The sequence below is a fragment of the Antennarius striatus genome, chromosome 16 (genome assembly GCF_040054535.1).
Source record: "Antennarius striatus isolate MH-2024 chromosome 16, ASM4005453v1, whole genome shotgun sequence".
NCBI lineage: Eukaryota > Metazoa > Chordata > Actinopteri > Lophiiformes > Antennariidae > Antennarius > Antennarius striatus.
Genome location: NC_090791.1, coordinates 13724132 through 13742816, shown reverse-complemented (window position 1 = coordinate 13742816; position 18685 = coordinate 13724132). Strand labels below are relative to the sequence as shown.

The 18685-nt window shown below is 38.3% G+C and overlaps 1 protein-coding gene across 1 annotated transcript; it reads left to right on the top strand.

Annotated features, from left to right (window-relative positions):
* The first annotated feature begins 5913 nt into the window (after positions 1-5913).
* Positions 5914-18683, top strand: LOC137610027 (transmembrane protein 235-like). Its single transcript, XM_068337433.1, has 4 exons — positions 5914-6374; positions 7427-7504; positions 8172-8309; positions 18333-18683. The coding sequence occupies exons 1-4, from the start codon at positions 6200-6202 to the stop codon at positions 18575-18577; spliced, it is 636 nt and encodes a 211-aa protein (XP_068193534.1). The 5' UTR covers positions 5914-6199; the 3' UTR covers positions 18578-18683.
* Positions 18684-18685: the final 2 nt, after the last annotated feature.

Below are 18685 nucleotides of genomic sequence, written 5' to 3'. Positions count from 1 at the left end.
AGCATTCCAGACAAGAGCATAAGTTATTAACAGTCAACACTATACAGTATTGTAGTTACTTGTTTGTTGTCTTTATAGCGAGACGTTAATATAAAACGATCACTGTCAGAGTTTAGGAGACATCCCCATTAATGTTGGTGAAATGATAATAAGGTGTTGAAGTTATATTTGAAACGTTTCAATATTGGATCAATGAAAATAAAGTGAGTTCACCCTTCACCTGCTGTGCATCTTAACGTGTTTTTCAAGTGTTTGACAATGCTGTGAAAAAATATTTACCCAAATTCCTGATTTCCATTAAGAGCATTTGTTTGTGTGTGCAGATTTTTTTGTGTGGCCATAACTGTGCGAGGTCAATCAAAAGGGAACTTGACGGATAATTGTGCTGATAATATTCTGGAACATAAAAGAGTCCTCAATTGACCATTTCATCATGTCACCATGGAGCAAGATGTTACAGAAAGGTAAGGACAACCCCTAAGTTTGTACCAGCAGTAATTGTTAAACAAATTACACAAAGAACACAGAATAATGGGTGAAAAGGAACTGTAACATAAATGTGGACAACAGTGTTAAACAGTCAATCCGTTGACCCTATGTTCGGTCCAGTCAAATGTAATGCTATTTATATTAAAATCTGTTTTCTGTGATGATAAGGACCATCTGTTTCTAATTTCAATTGTTTTATTTTAATTGATGAATGTATTATTTTTTTCTACCAGGCCCATGTACTGCATATGTACTTTGTTTTTTAGTTTGGAGAACTCAAGTAGTCATCAAGAATACTGCAATAATAAACCATCAGCATCACTAACTGCACACAGTGTGACTGGTATACAACCATCAACTCAAGGCATTGCCAAATCAGGAATTCAAGTTCAAATTTGTAAAAATAAATTTTAGAATTAAATATTCTCCAGGTTCCACTGAGAATTGGAGGATGAGGTCCTTAACTACCTGCTGTTGAAATAAATTATAAATTACCTGACTGATATTTTTTGGAAAGCTGATTTCAGACCCACTGTCTAGATCTAGTCTGAATTACTGCTACTGAATCATATGTATTGAATCAAAAAATCACTTAAAGGAAAACTGATAAAGATCTTAAATATCTTAAATCCAAAAAATCCCAAATAAAAGACATCTTAAAGATCTTCAAAAGCAGCACATTGTATAACTTTCACAAGTAATTCAAGATCAAAGGAGAAACAAAATAATCATCTATCATCTGGAAGGTTTACAAAGTCTTCTTTATGGCTTTTTATGGCTTTTAGGGCAGCAGTGAAGCACAGAAACAATGTTGACCAATGGAGAAAACTGTAAACAATCATGAACCTTCATAGGTTGGCCTACCAAAATTACTCCAATAGCAGGTTGACGACTCATCCAAGGGGTCACACAAGAACCCAGAGCAGCATCTGAGCAAAAATAAAATACATAAGAGTTCCCAAGCAAAAATCACTGCTGACCAAAAAAAAGGAAAAAACAACTGCAAGAAAACAAAGGCTCATGTTACATCTCCCAAATGTCATGTCTCATGTGACATGTGATGTCAGTGTGTCTTTTTCTCCTGGTGTTTATCCAGTATTATTCGTTATGTAATGCCTGAGCAGTGGATATATACAATTTCCTCCGGGATTAATAAAGAATCTATCTATCTATCATGTAAAACTAACATGGTATTTCACAAAAACAACATCATTCTACAGTTAAACATAGTGTTGGATTTGTGATGGTCTGGGGATGCTTTGTTGTTTCAGTACGTAGACAAACTGTCCTAATTGATGGGACCATGAATTTTCCTTCCAGAAAATCTTGCAGGAGACCGTCTAGCCATCATGTACAAACACAAGTTCAAGCACACTTGGGTTATACAGCAGAACAATGATGGGAAAAACACCAGCAAGTCTACTTCTGAGGGAAAATTAATGTCCGAAGGGCCACTTCAGGGGCCAGACCGAGATCTGAATGAGATGCTGAGGTATAACCTTAACAGTCAGTTGATCCTCAAAACCCCTCAAGCGTTTTTGAGTGTATGTGTGTGTGTGTGTGTGTGTGTGTGTGTGTGTGTGTGTGTGTGTGTGTGTGTGTGTGTGTGTGTGTGTGTGTGTGTGTGTGTGTGTGTGTGTGTGTGTGTGTGTGTGTGTGTGTGTGATGTGAAAGAATCATTGGCAGGTATTGAAAATGCTAGTTTGCAGTTATTAGGTTTAAAGTAACCTTACGTTCTCATGTGGGATCACATCACATGGTCTTGAAAAAAGTGTGCGAAACAAGCAATACAGCAGAAATCCTTTCACAGCTCTGCAGAACAACAAATACATCATTCATTTTATCCGTCTGATGTCATAACCAATCAGATAAATCTTATAAGAATGATCTCTCAGTTATCATGATCAGTGATAATGAGTAAAATCTGTCAAACAGGGTCATCACATGAGTCATCTTTGCTATAGCATGATTAGTGGGCTCTGCCAGCCACCAACTATTAACTGATGTTCTTTCAGTGCAATATATATTTACCTCAATGTTCTGCTCTCAGAAATCTGCTCTGATGTCACGGAAATTATATTTATTATTAAAATTATTTCCCATCTTCCATCCTCCTATCCTGTCCCTGATGTTTGATGAAAGAACAGAAAATCAAAAATAAAAAAATCAGTTAAAAAGCATAAAAAACAGGAAATAATTCTTCCTTTGCCTACTTTTTGTGTTTCTGGGCATCAACAGAAGTATTTTGAAGGACTGCTCAGGATACATTTATTGCTTGAGATTTCCCTCGTGTACTTTTAATAAGCAATGACTAAGTGATCTCGAAAAAGTAGCTTCATAGTGATGAATGAATGAATGAATGAATAAATACTTAAATAATCCCAAGGGGAAATTATTAACCTCTGCTTATACACAGTCACATACAGTCATACACAGGAATAGAAAAGAATAGAGTTATAACAGTTAAAAACCAAACAAAGCAATTTGCTGTACCTTAACAGTATTAATATGGTGCAGAAACCGAAGAATAGGTTCAGATCCCATTGGATCCCAAGCTAGACGCCCACATGGTGGGCAGGCCCGTCCATCATATATAAGGTATTACCAGACTCGTCAATAACAACCACATGCTACCCAGCCTCCCCCACACACAGCCACAAGTCAATGACCTCACTGACATTGACGCCCCACCCTCCCTCTTCCTGACACTCTCATTGAACCCCTTGATTACACAGAGCACAAAGGAGGTCCTCATTTTCTCCGTGGAGGAGCTTAGTGACAGCAGCCTGTCACTGAAGGAGCTCCTCCGCTGGGAGGATTGATCTCAACTTGGACATAGCCCTCTAGAACTGACTCCACAGAGTCCAGGCTCTGCCCGACCACAGAACCTGCCCTGCGGATGAGTCTGTTCAAGCGCTCCATGTCCTTTTTCCTGGCACCACCACCTCAACACACAATCCCGTAGGACAGCACACTGGAAACGATGGACTGGTAGAAAATCTGAAGGAGCTTGGAGCAGATGTTGAAGGAGGCCAGCCTCCTCAGGAAGTACATCCTGCTTCATCCCTTCATCTGTTATTTTTCACATTCATGTCATTAGGTTCACTGATCAGAGAATACTTAATACCTGTTTTATTTCATCTTACTCCAACTTCAAGTTGAATGATAAACATGCGTGCAAAACAGCCAATCTGATCAACTGAAAAATGTATGCCAAAATCCTCCTCTGAAATTTTCAAGTGCTTATTTTTTTCAGATTTTTTTTTTTTTGGCTGAATGGGTTGTAAACAGACAAATTATTGGCGAAAACAGACAGAAAAGTCAACTGGTGTCTGAAGAATTTATATTTCCTTTCCCATGAAACAACAACTTTCATGCCATGCTGTCACACAGCTAAAGGAAAAGATTTAAAACATTCTAGAGAAAGTGTCACAATTTCAACTGAAAATTTATGGCAGGAGGTGAAAATTGCTTTTGTTGCCAAGGCGCTGACAGAGAGAGCTACAGCTAGAGAAGCACTCAGCATCATGTAAACCTGCAACAAGGCATACTGCACCCTTTAATTAAATGGTTACTAAAATAAAATAAAGAAGCTATCCACTTCATTATGAGGCAGTGAAACAGGATAGGAAAGAAATTAAGGGGCCTGTAGCTTTAGCTGGATTTAAAAAAAAAAAAAAAAAATTCCATTATGGCACATGCACGTTTTCTTTAGTGTCATTAAAATTTATCGAATAGTTTTTATTCTTGGGATTAAAAGAGTCAAAACAGAACAAACAAAATGTATTGGAAGACTGTCATGGGGTCCAACACGACTGGCAAGGGGAACCCAAAAGCACGACAGAGTAGCGGGCGGTGTTAGAACAGATTTAATTATTCAGGCAGAAGTCAGGTACCGGGTAATCAGTCCAACATCAAGTTTCAACATTCAAACATACAAGTGCAAACATAACAAGTTTCACCAAAATCTGTTAAATAATTTGTATGTATAGTATTTTCTGCACTATAAGGCGCACTGGACTATAAGGCGCACCTTCAACGAATGGCCTATTTTGAATATTTTTTCACAAATAAGGCCCACTGAATTATAAGGCGCACTGTTGGTTTTTGAGACAATTAAAGGCTGTTGTGTGATGAAAATCAAACCACTGTATATCCCACAAAAACAAACTATATGAATTCAGTGACCACATAAAATTACTTTTAATTGTGTATTCTATAATTCGACATAGATAAAATGCTATGAGCATCTTCATATTTTCCCCAGGAACTGACGCAAAATTCATTAACTTCACTTACTGTACATCTCATTCTTCCTCATATAGCTGAACTGTTGGCTTCCAAAGCCTGTTAGGAAAAACCACACTTATCTAAGTCTCACCTGTAGGACCCAACAGGTGGGACAGATGACCTGATGTTTACTCAATCATACAAATAATCTGTTAAGATATATATTCAACCATAGTTAATTTATATGCATTGTCATAACATAATCAATAACATTATCAACCTATAGTCAAATAATTTTGATGTTTGCTCAGATATGTGTCTGTTTGATCAATGATTTTATATACAGTACATTATGACTACACTTCAAAGGTTCATTCACTGTTAAACTAGTAGAATGGAGTCAGATACTTAAATTTATGGTTCTGTATGTTCTCGTGTTTGACACTGAATGTCGTGTTCCTCGTGCTTTCAAGGTCTGGGTGATAAAAGGTAGGTCTGGAACCTTAGAGTGCTCAGATCTGATAAAGGAAACCATCCAGCTGGAGTCATTTTGTGTCATCTGTAGAAGGAGGAAAGAGTTCAGTGAAGAGAGTGTCCCAGAAACACTGTAAGCTCATAACATAGTTTAGACTCTTACATGCCTGGACTTCCTATTGGTAAGATCCGATGCCATTGAATGAACACTCTGCAGAGGTTATGACTCATTAAATTCCATCTACTCAATAAAAATTGCAATTTGATGAAATCTGACATCTTTGTTTTGTGTCATTTGTGGGGAAAAAAGACAACACACTGTCCAGGTGTCTGAGGAGCGGAGAGTTCTGGTCTGCTCAACTCTGACACAAGAAAAGCCTGATCTTCTTTTTCTTGAACATGTGTTGCCTCATCGTGCTGCATCAACAACAGGTTGGGATGGGTCATTCTGAGTTTTGCTGACTGCTGAATAAATACTGTATTCAAGTTGAATCAAGAGTTAAGTTAGCATTAAATGACTAAAATGTGGTCGGATGTGACTTTTTTTGTGGGTGAAAAATAAAGTGTCCATCCTATCGTAGCAGTAAAACAGCGTTTATTTTGAAACGCACCAAAGGAAGTGATGCATTTCATTGTCTTTCCCTTGACTATTTCGACATCGAGCGCTGCATCAGCCGTGTGGAATATTCTGATGGCAAAGAAGACAAAACGGGCTTATAGTTTCTTTTTTATTTTTAGTTAGAAGTTAAGAAGTTAATCTCGTCAGGAATTCTTATTAATTAACTTCATAAAATAAACTCTCATTTCCCATCCGAACCATTTTTTTTTTTTTTTTTTTTAGAATCCTGGTAACCACAGAGAACCAGCATTTTTTGTGAGCATGTAAATCAGCCAGAGAGTTTATACGCATTTTACGCGCGTTTTAGAGGGTTGATGCAAATTACGGCGTTTCCAATTTTAACAGAATATTAGAGTAACAGCGATCTGCTTGTAGACTGTTTAACCCATGATGAGGTACGGTTTGGTGATCGTCACTGCTGGGTTCACAGGTTTGCTCAGTTTCAGCCTCCTCGCTGTGGCAATTGGGACTGATTATTGGTATATCATCGATGTGAATAGACCCAATCAAACGGGTTCGGACGACTTGAGTTCACATTCTGGACTGTGGAGAATTATTGAAGGTATTTGATCTTAATTTACCTTTGAGCCGACAAATCCGTTCTGTTTCAATATCAGCCTTTAATTTAACATTCGTGTAACGAGTAATGACACACACCTCATTTTCCAGGATAACTTTTGATCTTTCATCAAAATTACAACAGTTATGCGCAAGTAAGGAGTTTGTAATGTCATGTTATTTCACACTTACCAAGTTCAAAGTAGCGTCTATCCGGACATAGAAATAATCGATGCGGTTTTTTCGGTGTGAAGCTGTGGAGATATAACATTGATGTGTTTTTATTTCTTTATTTTTTTTAATCACGGATCTCTGATGTGGTTAGTTGTTCACTGTCATTTGCCATATGCCCACGACAGGAGACATTTACCTTGTTCTATTCTTTATCACTTCACCTCACCCACATTCTTGTGTGAAATCTGTTTGCAGTGAATCTCACCTATGTGACACTGATGCTCTGAGGAGGTAACGTGTCACTGCTTTTAGCCTGCAGAAATAAATGGAAACATTTGCAAGGCGCTGAATTTAAAGTCCTCAAAGGGATTCTTGTAATCAAATTTCTCATTTAGTGACTATTGAACCATGCAGGGCTAATTGATCTATTAGATATCCCTGTATGTTTCCTATCTGAAAGACATTGCAAGTTATTTCTTCCTAGATCTGAATCATTGTCTCCAGGCAGGTGAAGCCAGAAGACTGTGGAGGAATAGGATATTCTGATATAGCGTGTTGGGTGAACATGATGGAGATCCAATAATAGTTCCAATTTGTTGCTTGTGGAGGTCGCCAGAAAGCAGCTTATTCTGTATACAGTTGGTTAGGGTCATGTGACATGTCAACCAATGTGAATGTGCACTAACAGTCTTCTTGGACTACCGTTGCCTTTGCATGTCAACACAGAGTTATCTTTAGTGTAATTAATTTAATTGTGTGTTGCTTTTCCAAACATGTTTTTGTTTTTTTAAATCTATTGAATAAAAACAGACTCATTCAGGTATCTTTCCAAGTTCAAGTTCTTTTTCTGTCATGTTTGACCTTTTCTCTTGACATTTTCAGGAACCAACAGGAGCTCAGTCATCCCTACTTTCACAGCAAACATGTCCAGCTTGTCTGAGGCAGAAAGGCACCTTCTTGGTAAGTGGTGGCTTCATTTCTAATTCCAGGTGATTACAAATGAATCAAACACGTTATCATGGAGTGGCATCAAAGTCCTGAGGGTTCTTCTAGAAATATTTATATTCCAATTGTATAGAGACATGTTATGTCATTTTATGTCTAAAATGAATGAGACTTTCGGGAGCTGAAGCCCAAAGATTGAAGGCTTATTGGAAAAAATAATTTATTTTCTTTCACTGTGTTGTCAGTATAAGGGGTTGATATGACATTCATTAATAGAATTTATTAGCAACATTTTCCTGGCAAATCATTGAACCCAGAAGGATAATGTGTTTTATAAAACAATTCAACTCTACGACTAAATGTCTTCGATAGAAATTATAAGCAGGTCTGAAAAGCTGCGACTTGGTTTTCATACTTCACTGTCAGTGAAAACTGGCTTTGGCTATGGCAGAAACTTATGTAAATCTTAATTGGTATGCAAATGGTTATAATCCATAATGTTAACTGTTGCTCTTCTTGAAGGCTCAAGAACGAGTCGATCAAAAATCATCTGCGCTGTAACCACTGTGGGTTTATTTGTATTTGTGTGTATGTGTGTGTGTGTGTGTGTGTGTGTGTGTGTGTGTGTGTGTGTGTGTGTGTGTGTGTGTGTGTGTGTGTGTGTGTATGTGTGTGTTTGTAGATTTGCACAAGATCGTTGTCATCATATTGCCCCTCAGCCTGATCCTGCTGGTGTTTGGATGGATCTTTGGATTTGTTAGTTCATTGACCAGTAGTTCCAGATTCCTGGCTGGATCAGCAGCCTACATCCTCTTCTGCAGTAAGTCCAGTCAGCATGTATTCCTGTAGTGTACATTGATTTAAAGTGAAACCTTTGCACTGCTATGTCAGTATGAAACACCTTCAGATCAATGTATGATACACATCCCACACATAGGTGCCTTTGTCTGTCCATTAAGTACATCACACCTATCTTGCATTCAGATTCCCCCTCTCGTGGTTTAAATTCACTTCTGACTTAAGACAGCTGCAAAAATGTCAGTATACAGGAGAAGCATGAGGCATCAATATGAAAATAATTATTAGTGTTATATACTGCAGCTAGCTTTTATTGGTAGACTGCATCTCTTGTTTCTCTCTTTAACATCCAAAATCCCATTCAGCTTAATTAAGCTGAATTAGGTAATGATCTTTACGTTCACAGTGCTTTGAAAAGCGTGGAGAGGGTGAATTTCTGAGGGGAAAAACATCTTTAAATCAGAAAGAGTGACTTCAGGCTCTTTATTTGTTGCTTGAGATTTTCTCTCTAGACAGTAAGTAGCTCAAGATGTTCATTTACAATTATAGCAACATTATCAGAGATAGTCTGACAGGGAAATCAGTTCTAAAAGAAGTGATATTATCTTTTTTTTTTTGCAACATCACAATCATTTTATCACATAATGAAAAAATCTAAAAAGTAGACTTGGGAATATTTGAATAATCCTTAATTTTTTTTAAACATAATAGATACATTTATCATTTTGTAATGAAAAAATATTTACACTTTTTCTTTGTACGCATGGTGGTGATGCAGACATACTCCCAGAAGCTGGTGGTAAATCACTCACAGGTACTTTACGACCCCTACCTACAAAGAAAAAAAGAATGAAGTGTTAACCTGAGGCACAGTAAGTCAAGATGGGCGGTCAGCAGCATCAGGAGTTATCTGATCACTGTCTGGCACGACCCACCTTCATTCCAGAACATCAGCTAAAATGAGCTCTTTCAGAATCGCATAAAAACTAATAAAAATCATTGTTGGTTAACAGTCCACTAACAGAAATCAATTTTTCAACTAATTTTTCTTTTGGTTTAGTATGGCTAAACAGACACACAGAGGTATTGATGTGGGACTGAGGCCCCGTCCACACGATGACAGACTTTTTTAAAATGCAACTTTTTTGCTGCGTTTACGCCTTCCGTCCACACGACAACGCAGATATCTGGAGCAAAAACGCAACTTTTCGAAAACGCTGGCCTAGATGGATTTTTTAAAAAACGTGTGGTCTGCGTTGTCGTGTGGACGGTGTATCTGCAACTTTTTAAAAACGCTGACGTCTTGCCAATGACAAAAACCTCTGTGACATCATATTTATGGGCCTGTGTGTTGTGACAGCAAAACAAGGAGGGTTCCTATTGGATAAAATTTGACTCAATACTGTCACCACATGGTTTGGCATGCTTATAGCCGTCTTTGAAAACGCACTGGTGCATTTATGTGTGGACGGAGATTTTTTTGAAAACGCTTTCGTGTTGACGCAAATTGTTTTCGATGCGTTTTTAATAATTTGCGTTTTCAAAAAAAATCCGTCATCGTGTGAGTATTAGCCAAAAGAAGGTTTTCACCAATTTTCCCATTACTTTGTGTGTCTGAGTGGATTTACATCTGAATGTCTCTCTCTTGAGATCAAAGTTCTTAAGAGAGAAGATTTTTTTGGTGAATGGACTGCACTTATGTACACAAATGAGCCTTCACCCACTCTATACTATACAGTTGAAAGGCACCACTTTCTAATCAGAGCTAACTATTCATGCAATTACCCAAGCGCCATTGCAACAGCTATTGGGAACAGTTTGGGGCTCAGTGCACATCACTGCATCATGTGCTGCATAAGGATGATTTCTGAGAGTTGATACCATTTGGTGTAACTGGATATGACAGGTTAATCCAGACTGTATATATGCATATAACCATAATGAGTAACAACCAAAGCGTGATTCTAATGAATCGACAGGACATGCGTAAATTTACCCAATAGTCAAATGCAGCTTTTCAGCAGTCTGGTTACGTTCAGATAAGGGAACAGCAAACACCCTTTTGCAGGAATGTGTGTGTAAAAACACACACATTCCTGAGCAGCTCTGCTTTTTTTAATGATATCCTCAATGTAATAAAGAATAACAAATATTGGATTTGAAAGCAATGACGTGTAATTTTATTTGATTAATTTCTTCCTTGGTTCCGGAAGAAATTACGTAAGTAGAAAATTACATAAGTAAAGACGCGTTTTCCATGCAAATGCCCTAATCCGTTCCAAGCCCACAAAAATTCTGACATAAATGTTTTGTAAAGCATAAAAATGCATCAAAACATGTAAAAAATACATGTTGCAATTAGATTATTACACAATAAATGAGAGTTGTGCATAACTTAAGAGACCTCTTTGGTTCATGTGCTCCTATCTCACGATGATGAACAACAGAGTGAATTCCAGTCCTCCTTTTGAACTTCTCCAACCACCCACGCAATGCCTTAAACTCCTTAAACTTTCTTTTGTTCTAATAACTTGTCGATTGTAGATTTTTGCCATATTCTTTGGCGAGATCAACCAAACGCATCCAGTTTTTCATGCTTTTCTATGATCTCTTGCTTTATACGGACAAAGAAACTCTTCTCTTCGTCTTTTCTTTTCCTCTTTTCTCCATCACTTTCTTGGGGTCCATAGCGAATACGTACTCAAGAAGTTATTATATTTGCGCAAAACTATCAAACTACCTCACGGGTCGAGTGCCGAATGCCGAATGCCGAGTTAGATCGGTGCCGAGCACCGATCTAACTCCACACAGAGGTGGAGTGACGTCCCTCTTAGCCAATGGGATGCCAGGAAGATACGAAATAGGTAACAGCCAATGACAGAGCAGCTATGAGAATGTGAGAATATGAGGAACCTGTTGGAGATCTGAGTATCAGCCGATACTGTGTTTTTACATTACGTAAGTCGAAATTTCTTTCGTAAGTAGAGGTAATATTTTCCTGCCAAGAAATTTGATAAGTAGAAAATTTCATAAGTAGAGACATTCGTAAGTAGAGGTACCACTGTACTTGATTCCCACAGCTATGACTACTCTCTTTTGCTGATGGTGCATGTCTGATAGGCATTTTAACTGATGATATCACCATTTACAGATCCAAGATCAACTGCTTCTACAATGGTGCTCAGATTTACAAACACAAAAGTCAATTAAGTGGTCAGTGATTTTAGGAAAACTAAATTTCCCTTTTGCTCCTGAGGTGGATAGGGACTCTAAGGAGACTCGAGAGTTAAAAACACAACCAGACAGATACTGTAGATCACCATAAAATCAGGGCCAATCTGAGGAGAAATGTCAAAGCTCACAGCACAGATGTCCAAACTCAAAACTGTGAGCTTCACACTTGGAGGTGCATTCAAGTTCGCTATGAAATGTGTAGAAAAAAAAAAAAACGTTAGAGAAATTACACTTTGAGTCCATCTCATTAGGGCAGTTCTTGGCTGTTGATCCATTTCATACCACAAGTACTGTGAGCACTGATATTGATAACAAGTTGATAAGGAATGCTAAGACAACTCTGAAATTCAAAAAAGCTCAGCAACATAAGTTTGAACAGATCCATGCTGACACTAATTTACCAAGACTTGTATTCAGAATATTGTAACCCTTTGTATTCAGTGCTGGGGAGAGCCACTGTCTCTACAATACAAAAATATACTGGACAGAGTCACTAATTGTAGGCCTGGTGAAAACCATCACTTGAGTGTGGGCAGCACACATTAAGTTTAGCTTGTGAAATCATACTTGACCCCTATTGCCCTCTAAAATCTCAAAGTGCAACGTGACCCTCAAAAATACAGGTTAAAAAGAATCTGTTGAGTAACTAAAAGAAAATGGAGGACAACAAAGAAAACAATTTAAAAAAAAAAACTAAACATAATGGCTGCCTTTAACAGGGAAAAATATCAGAAAAAGAGAGAAAAATATTATTAGATACTAGTAGCTCAAGGTTATTATTCTCTACTATTTCTATACTTTTCCGCAGTTCTCTGCAGGAAATTAGTAAGAATGTAGTTTTTTTTTATTCAACCAATCAGGTTATTAACACCAAAATTTCTTGACAATGGTGACCTGACAAATGCTAAAACCTCTTTTTTTTTAAAAAAAGTTTAAAGGTTAAAATAGCATCAGTACATATCCATGGCATGGCCTGGAACATTAAGCAATGAATAAATCACATGAAGTCTAACACACAACAACAAAGATATACCCTCCTTGTATAACCCCACAGGTTACACAAGATGTAACCTTTGTTTACTAAAGATAGATGGTAATGGCACCGTCTATCTTTAGATGGTATTGTCCTGGGGACCAAAGGGTTGCATGTCCAAGACCTATGTTGAACACAAAATTTAAAATCTACTTATCAAACTTGAAAAGATATTTTCATTAAGGATTAACATATTTTCCAAAGAAAGCAATAAAATGGAGGAAGTTCTCTTAACAGCATCTTAGTCAACAACCTCAGACTAAATCCGGATCAAATTGATGCCTGAGCCTCCATCCATTTCGAACTAAGTGCAGTGTTTGATGAAATTGGTTATACTCTCTGAAATTTCTTGTTTTCTTGAAAAGCTGCTTGGTTTTCAACACAGGAGAAAATCATTTGTCAGAGAAGCACACCATCTGTTGGGGAGCGCAAGGGAGCAGCTTTAATTTATTTGTATTCTCCCAATGCATCATGCCACTTGGTGACAGCATCAGAACACGCAATGTATGTTTCCCTTGTCCTATAAACAAAATGAACTAATTGTGCTGCTGGTGCAGGTGCCATTACCATCTATCTTTAGGAAACAAGTACATAGACATAGACAAGTAACAATTTTTTCAAGCTGCGTGAGGGTGGGACTGAAAATCTATTAATGTGTCATGAAAGAAATAAATGGTGTGGCAGGGAATCGGGGTCAACACTCACGCCTCATTTACAGGTCTGGATTAAGGTAGGTTGCAGCTGGAATCAACCTACTGTACAAGGAGAGCATACCAATTCATGATGGTGTAAATATTCCATACACCATTTGTGTTACCATAGAAATGTATTTTGTTTATTGTTGTTGTTTTTTAAATGAAGATAATCTTTAACCATTAATAATAAAAATGGTTCAAAACAATAAACACAAGCATATTTGCAAATAAACACTGAGGAGAACTTTAAATCCTTGGTGTCCAGAAAGCCTTTAATTGTCAAGGGCTGTGATATGTGGCTAATTTCCTTGTGCACTACTCACCTGCAAGAACACGGTGACTATTTGCTGGTGGTTTAATAGAAGCTCCCAGCAAAAACAGAAAATGAGGGATACAGCTTTGGTCCTCTGTGACCCGAAGTTATGAAACACACATATCAGGGAAACCACAACACATATGTTTTAATAAAAATAACCAAAAAAACACTTTTCATCATTCATGCTCCTGTTCGTTCATTTCTATTGTTATTATCAACTGTCTTTCGATTCCTTGTTTTACATTGATCATGGCATCATTCACTATTTTTGTGCAAATTTGTCTACCTTTTTATTCTTACTGTCAAGTGTATATTGATTTTGGATACTGTTTTGTTCCCCTTCTATGTGTGTTTCAAAAACTAAAGGAAAGGCGCTATACAATTAATCAAATGACAGTTTCACATTGTGTCCAAAGGACATAATTCAACTTGTTTCTCTACAAATAGAATAAAAGAAGGAAAAGGAAAGATAAGCACATATATAATACAATTTCCTCCAGGATTAATAAAGTATCTACACACTTTTCTATAGAAGCCCCTAGGTGTCTAGTTTTCTTTTACATATCTGTAATAGTGATTCACCTAATAACTTCCTCCATGTGTGATTAGAATAAAGAATAAAGGCTCGACATGTGTCCATCAGTGTGATTTTCTACCATCCGAGGATTAGCATCCACAGACACCTTTCTCTGAGCACCACAATGCATGGCTGCATGAATAGCATAGAGAATGATCTGGATATATTTAGTCTCAGAAGGACATTTGTCACACTTTCCAGTCAGCTTTTAGAAAAAAAGAAGCTTTTTGATGAGCCTAACTGGAATTTTGCCACCAAACAAACAATCTCACAGTAGGTATACACATAATCAAACACCTGTGAAGTGATTGCTGACCTAAATGAAGTGGCACAAAATTGCATCTTTTGTCCTTCAGACAGACAGAATACACAAGCCTGAATGCGCCCCTCCGCCCCCCCCCGACCCCCAGAGCTATCAACTTCATTTTTAAATCAATGCAGGACAACAGAAACGCAGTGACTCTGCTCTTGAATTTTCAGAAAAGGCTGGAAGTTCAGCTTTGAGGGTCTTTCATTCACCTTTATTCCAGTTTCTGCGTGTGTTTCCACAGACTAATAGAATGGACCGTCACTAGATTCCAGATGACAGCACAATGGCATTTTTTAGACCAGTTAAGTTTAAAGTGGGTTATTTCCGACGCCAAATAGTTAGGAAATACTGAGATCAGTCAGTCAGTCAAACTTTATTAATAGAATTGTTGAAAGTTCCTTATGTTTTGCTGCGTAATCACCGGTGCTCCTACAGTCGGTTCTACCGTCTGAGAGCAGCTCAGTTAGAGCCGGGACTTCGGTGACGCCCCTTGACTACCGTTGTTAGGGGGCGTGCGTCATATACAAGACGCACCGGATTATAAGGCGGGTTTATGAGAAAATTTTACGCTTTTAGTTGCGCCTTATAGTGCGGAAAATACGGTAAATACCCTCAAATTAAAGGTGAAAGTGCGATTCAAGCCCAGCTCCAATATTTATGGACTTATATAACTGTATATAACTGTTAGCATTACTGTGGAGTCTACAGAGTTTGCTAACAGTGTGTACAGATTATTGCATCTGAATTTATCTGTCTGGTGAGTCATCATGGAAGCATAGTTCCTGTTTAGAAATATCTGTCCAGCCATCCATCTATCCATCTATTCATCCAAAAATGATGTAGGAGAAGCTGAATCAATGTACATAAAAATAGATGTTGTTATGCACATCTTTGTATGTGATGACAAGCCACACTGTCTATGTGGCATCAAAAAGACAACTAAATTTGCTTTGACACAAATGTCCCACCCACACTTCCGTATGAAACTACACATAAGCAAACTCACTGTCAAAACCAGCTCTGACATTTGTTATATGAAAAAAGGGTCGACATATTTTAATATGCTTCTCGTCTTTTTCCTGTTTCAAAACATATAATGATGTTTCTGAGGTGAAGGTGTTTCTCTGAGCTGTTATTCTATGGTTACATAGTGTATTCACCATTATTCACCATGTATTCAGAACAGAGATGAGTCTGTCCGTGTGAAGGTGGGGTTTTTCTGCCGGTTCTAATACTATTTATATCAGCATTTATGCCGGCTTCAGGTCTGCCACTCAAGGCTTTTTAAATACGCACCAGTATTTTTTAAAGATAGGTTCCTATTTGAGGGGCCTTACAGCCTAGAACATGCAATGAAAATATCTTGTTTCAGTCTTATTCTGTACCACAAACTACACATTTAAAATTGATGTAGAGTAGCAGTAGCTGAATTCTTTCTCTGATTGGTGGTGAGATCTAATCATCTCTGCTGGATCAAACCTGATTACATGATCAATGGTGTTTGACCAGGTTTTGTCTCCTATTATCACCAAAATTAAGTCCATGTGATGTACTTGTGTCATCACAAGTGTGGTTTTTGTGTTATATGTGAGAACTGTCCGCACAAGCCCACTTTCATGATTTTAATGGTCAGTAATTAACGTGGGATAATTGCAGCACAAACATAATGGTTCTGTCCGCCATGTAGCAGTACATGGAAACCTCAGTCTGACGCATTTAACTGCTCTCTATGTGGGCGGCACTGTGGCGCAGTGGGTAGTGCTGTCGCCTCACAGCAAGGCGGTTCTGGGTTCCAGTTCCAGTCTGCGGAGTTTACATGTTCCCCCCGTGTCTGCGTGGGTTCTCTCCAGGTTGTCCAGCTTCCTCACACCTCCAAAAACATGTGCTTCAGGTTAATTCGCCGTTCCAAATTGACCGTGGGTATGAATGTGTTCGTGCGTGTTTGTCTGTGTCTCTATGAGGCTCTGTGGTTTACTGGCGTCATGCCCGGGGTTTTCCCTGCCTCATGTCCTAAGCCAGCTGGGATAGGCTCCAGCACCCCATGACTCGCGACAGCAGATAAAGTGGTAAAGTGGATGGATGGATGCTCTCTATGTCGGGGGCTCTGAGTTTGACGTTCAGTAATGTGCTTTTCAGCCAACCTCATCCTGCTTGGAAATACAGGGTGAAAAATGAATTACCACATTTTTATGATCACGTTCCTCCTGTAGAATAAATGATGAGATTTATTAAATTTTCAAGCACTTTTCTGAAATAATTGGCTTAAGAATGTTTTTGAAATTGCTGTAATTTTTAATGTTTCATGAGTATACCAATTTGTTCCCATTACTGTCTATCATCTGTAAATTACCTGTTCAATTACCTTCCTGTTTCATTCAGAAATCGAAAAAAAAAAAATTTTACACTCTCCATTCTCAGGACTTCAATGTTCCCAAAGGTAGAATAGAACTTCATAAGAAGGTTTTTATGTTCCTGCCTCTTGGAATTATTTGCAAGCTGATCTTAGAATTCAGAGTTTGGTGCATGAATGAATTTAAAACTTTGGTGAATTCCTTTGAATGCATGTTGTTAGCGTTCACATGGTTTCTGTGATATCTTTTATTGCATTTCAACTTGTGTGACTTCATGTAAAAACTGTTTTGCTGCTATTCTTGGCCAGGTTTCCCGTGTGAAAGAAATCTCTCATGTCAGTAGGATTTAATAATGACAATAGTGATGAAATTCTTAATTATTCCCCCGTAGTTTTCCATTCTAGTTAGTTGTCGTGTGTTTGTGTGTGTGTGTGTGTGTGTGTGTTTGTGCGTGTGTATAAATGAACATGTTGTAAGAATTGGTTAGGTTGAATATTTATTTTATTCATCCACATGTGGGGAAATTATCTTTACACTCTTCAATCTTTTTGCATGTGGTTACAGTCTTTTGTTAGTCATGCATACACACATAGTTTTTGAATACAGGCCCCCGAACACAACACACTGGGGGCCTGTAGGCATGCAATTAGTAACACCACACAAACAGTAGGGGGAGGCAGAGTGACGGGTCGCGCACAGGGGGTCGCACCCAAACAAGCAGCTTACGGGGGGGGACGGCGCCTTGCTCAAGGGCGCCTCGGCAGTGGCTGGGAAGTGAGCTGGCGTCTCCCACCGTCAGCTCACACTCTGAGGGTTGTCCTGGCGGGTGCGGGATTTGAACCACCGATGGCTGGGCGATCCGTCTTCAAGGTATCTGCTCTACCGCTGAGCCACTGCCGCCCCATGTGTGATTATTTCAATGGTTTCATGCCTTATTCATTGAGATTGATTCACTTCCATGTCCTAGAACAGGGTTGTCAATCTCATTTTCACCGAGGGCCACATCAGCATAACGGCTCTCCTTAAAGGGCCAGATGGAACTTATAAATGTAACTAAATGTAACTCAATGTAATTTAAAATAAATCTAACTACTAATACTTGTTAAATAACTTATTCAAGTTCCAAACATTACAGTTGTACAAAAGAGATCTCTCTTTGTTTCTCTGTTATAACATAGCAAAAGCATAAATTTAATTTGTCATGTAATGAAAAAACCCCACATAACTCCATCAATCAAGGGTTAAACTATTCAAGTGAATAAAGAAAATTAACATCGAACACAAGTTACAACATTAATTTTGCTGAAAACTTTTTTGTCAAAGTTAAAATGGGCTGAATTACTGCATTGTGAGAGATGTATTTTTGGTCAAAGCACACTTTTGACCTATTTATTTTTAGACACTCTGACCTTCAATGCTCTTGCGGGCCACATATAATGATGGGGGGGGGGGCCCGGTCCTTGAGTTTGACATGTGTCCTAGAGGCAGGAGAACTGAGGTTTCTTTTTCCTGTTGTCTGTTTGTTCCAGGTCTTTTCACTTCAGCTGGCATCAGTGTCTACATTAAATACTCCAACCAGGCCATGGAAGAGTTCCAGCAGGTAGTGTCAGCAGAGGACCTCAGCTTTGTGGATGTGTCCTTTGGCTGGTCCTTATACACAGCTTGGTTCTCCTACAGCCTGGAAGTTGTCACTGGCCTTCTGCTCATGCTAGCTGCCAGAATAACTCACATGAAGAGCCGCTACGACTCTGGTGTGGCCATCGCCATGTTGTAGGCTCATGTTTTTTCTTGACCAACCAGATCATGGAATGTATTTATTACAGTATTTATTAATTTGTTTATGTATTTATCTGTGCAGTATGTGTGAATTTATATATGTATG

Coding starts and splice junctions, on each gene's coding strand:
- LOC137610027 (XM_068337433.1), top strand. CDS start 6,200: ATGATGAGGTACGGTTTGGTGATCGTCACTGCTGGGTTCACAGGTTTG. Junction 6,375..7,426: donor ACTGTGGAGAATTATTGAAG/GTATTTGATCTT, acceptor TGACATTTTCAG/GAACCAACAGGAGCTCAGTC. Junction 8,310..18,332: donor AGCCTACATCCTCTTCTGCA/GTAAGTCCAGTC, acceptor TGTTTGTTCCAG/GTCTTTTCACTTCAGCTGGC.